The sequence below is a fragment of the Hippoglossus hippoglossus genome, chromosome 6, assembly GCF_009819705.1.
Source record: "Hippoglossus hippoglossus isolate fHipHip1 chromosome 6, fHipHip1.pri, whole genome shotgun sequence".
NCBI lineage: Eukaryota > Metazoa > Chordata > Actinopteri > Pleuronectiformes > Pleuronectidae > Hippoglossus > Hippoglossus hippoglossus.
Genome location: NC_047156.1, coordinates 705,074 through 707,573, shown reverse-complemented (window position 1 = coordinate 707,573; position 2,500 = coordinate 705,074). Strand labels below are relative to the sequence as shown.

The 2,500-nt window shown below is 41.2% G+C and overlaps 1 protein-coding gene across 3 annotated transcripts in view; it reads left to right on the top strand.

Annotated features, from left to right (window-relative positions):
* commd9 (COMM domain containing 9) overlaps positions 1 to 1,482 on the top strand; it is a 2,619-nt gene extending 1,137 nt beyond the window's left edge. Inside the window, exons 3-6 of one of the 3 annotated variants that reach the window (XM_034588270.1) lie at positions 1 to 135; positions 638 to 672; positions 824 to 927; positions 1,181 to 1,482. The exon at positions 1 to 135 is cut by the window's left edge and continues 5 nt beyond it. In XM_034588270.1, the coding sequence (XP_034444161.1) occupies positions 1 to 135; positions 638 to 672; positions 824 to 927; positions 1,181 to 1,318 (412 nt within the window). In that variant the 3' untranslated portion in view covers positions 1,319 to 1,482. Of the gene's footprint in view, positions 136 to 637; positions 673 to 823; positions 970 to 1,001; positions 1,103 to 1,180 lie in introns of those variants that run through there. The other 2 variants (XM_034588271.1, XM_034588272.1) reach the window with 2 other exon arrangements.
* Positions 1,483 to 2,500: the final 1,018 nt, after the last annotated feature.

The window sequence follows — 2,500 nt, the reverse complement described above, 5'->3', positions numbered from 1 at the left end:
CCGCTCTCTCCACACTCTCTCTCATCACGTCCTCTTCTACAACCTCAGCTCTCCAGAGCAGATCCTCGCTCTCTTCCCCGAGTCGTTTCACCCCAGTCTGAAGAACCTGATCACAAAGATCCTGCTGGAGAACAGGTCAGAGCCCTCCTGGTCCACTTCACTGACTCTGTGTGACGACCACAGTCTCAGAACACGATAAAACCTCTTCTTCACTGGTCTCTAGTCAGAATCAGCTGCCACCTCCCTTAACAAGAACAACTTCCTCTGTTCTTAACTCAACAAGAGAACCTTTCTGAGCAGTAAATAAAGCTCAGAGTCACATGTGAGGATCGTCTCCCAGGACACAAGGACAACAGATGCTCACACAACATGAGAAGAACCACTTTGTAATGTTTAAAGTGTTTCTACAGAATGTCTGATGGAGATGAAGGAGCAGATGAACTGAGGACTTCCTGTCAGTGACTCACTCCTGGGTCACATGACTCTGCAGGAGACATGTTTTTATCAGCTCTGATTATCAGTTCAATAATATTAAAAAACAAATCATCCAGAAACAAACGTCACTGATTGGTTGATTCAGTCTCATGATGTAACGACAGGCTGTGATGACATCACATCTTCTTCTGATGTTTTTCAGTCCAACATGGAGGACGGAGGCGGCGGGTGAGCAGAGTGAGTTCATGTGTGTGTGTGTGTGTGTGTGTGGCACTAAACTGTGTGTGTTTGTGTGTGTGTGTGTGTGTGTGTGTGGCACTAAACTGTGTGTGTGTGTGTGTGTGTGTGTGTGAGAGAAGCACTAAACTGTGTGTGTTTGTGTGTGTAGTCTCTCTCCCTCAGCTGAAGGACCTGGACTGGCGGGTTCACATGGTGACTGGTTCAGACTCACTCAGTCGCATGTCGGTTCCGACCTGCCTGGTTCAGCTGAAGGTGAGAAGAACCCTGAGCAGCACCTACTGACACGGGGATAACGTGACATGTTGCCGTGGAGCAGACGTGTTTAGAACCTGGTTCTGGTTTCTTCTCGTACTCGACCTCTCTGGAGTCTCAGGACTCCTTCACACCTGGTTTGGTTCAGACCTTCAGACTCCTCAGTTTGGTCGGAGGAATCTGTATCCTCACACCCTCTGTGGATTATGATCATGTGTATCTGTTATGGTCTCATACGTGTGACGTGTTTCAGGTGGAGGATCCGTGTCCATCAGCAGGCAGTGAGTCGGTTTCTACGGTGACGGTGGAGCTCAGCAGGGAGTCTCTGGACACCATACTGGACGGACTGGGACGCATCAGAGACCAGCTGTCGGTGGTCGCTGCCAAATAGACTCAAACGATTGTGATTGAATCAACGTGTCACTGACAGATTTTGTGGCATTTCAGATTTTTTATCTTCACGTTTGACCTTTGTTGTTTTCCTCAGTTTTGTAAATTCATCAGTTCGCAGATTGACATGTTTGTTTTGATTGAGATAAAACTTTATTCGTCTTCTCTGGGTCTGATTTTCAGCTATTTAACTAAATCTGATGTTTCTGATGAACTGTCGAATACTTTATCTGCTCCATCAACTGTAAATAAAGATGGACGACACGGCAGCTCCCAAAAGTGAAGCCAAAGCGTCTCACCACAGCCGGCCACCAGGGGGATTGAAAAACAGCCAAACCAACCTGCTGAGACGTGTCTTTATTTTTTTAAATGACAGAAAACACAAAATGATTGATTCTTCATGTCACTGTAACTAAACTACATTTCCCTGAAGCTTTAACATTTAACATTTCAACTTTGCATGCAGAGGAAAATGAACATTTGTGTCTAAAATATCATCAAAAACATCTTGTTTTTCATTTGACAAAAATTAAAACAAAACCATTTTTATCTTGAGGTGATACTTTATTGTGTGGATTTATAAAGTGAATACGAATCACAGTTTTTTTCTTGATCATCAAACAGATTCGATCATAAAAGAAAAGACTTCACATTCACAATGGAACATGTTTGTGTCGCCATCACCACAGTTCATATCAGTTATTGATCAAAGTGTCGTTTTTATTCCTTTTAAAACTTTTCAAAGTTACATTTTAAATTCAAAAATCAACAGTTCAATAATTTAAATTCATTATCAAAGTTTTAAATATACAAACATTAAATCCCCTGAACATCTTCCATTAAACCAGGAGGATTTCTTCGTTTATTATAATTATATTCATTGATTAATTATAAAAACTTTTTGGGTTTAATGTTGAAGGACAAGTTCACTTTTTTTGTCACATTGGGTGATATGAACTAATAGAGTTTATTATAGATATTATATAATATATATCATATGTGTTTACTGGCTCCATGTGTGGAATCACACAAAGAGCCAGAACGATCACAACATTCACAAACTTTCATTAAACGTGTGCATGAGACGGGTTTTAACGAGACTTAAATATGTGAACTTGCCCTTTAAACTTATAATAAGTGAATAATGTAGAACTAAAAGTTTCCTGCAGCTGAGGTGATGAAC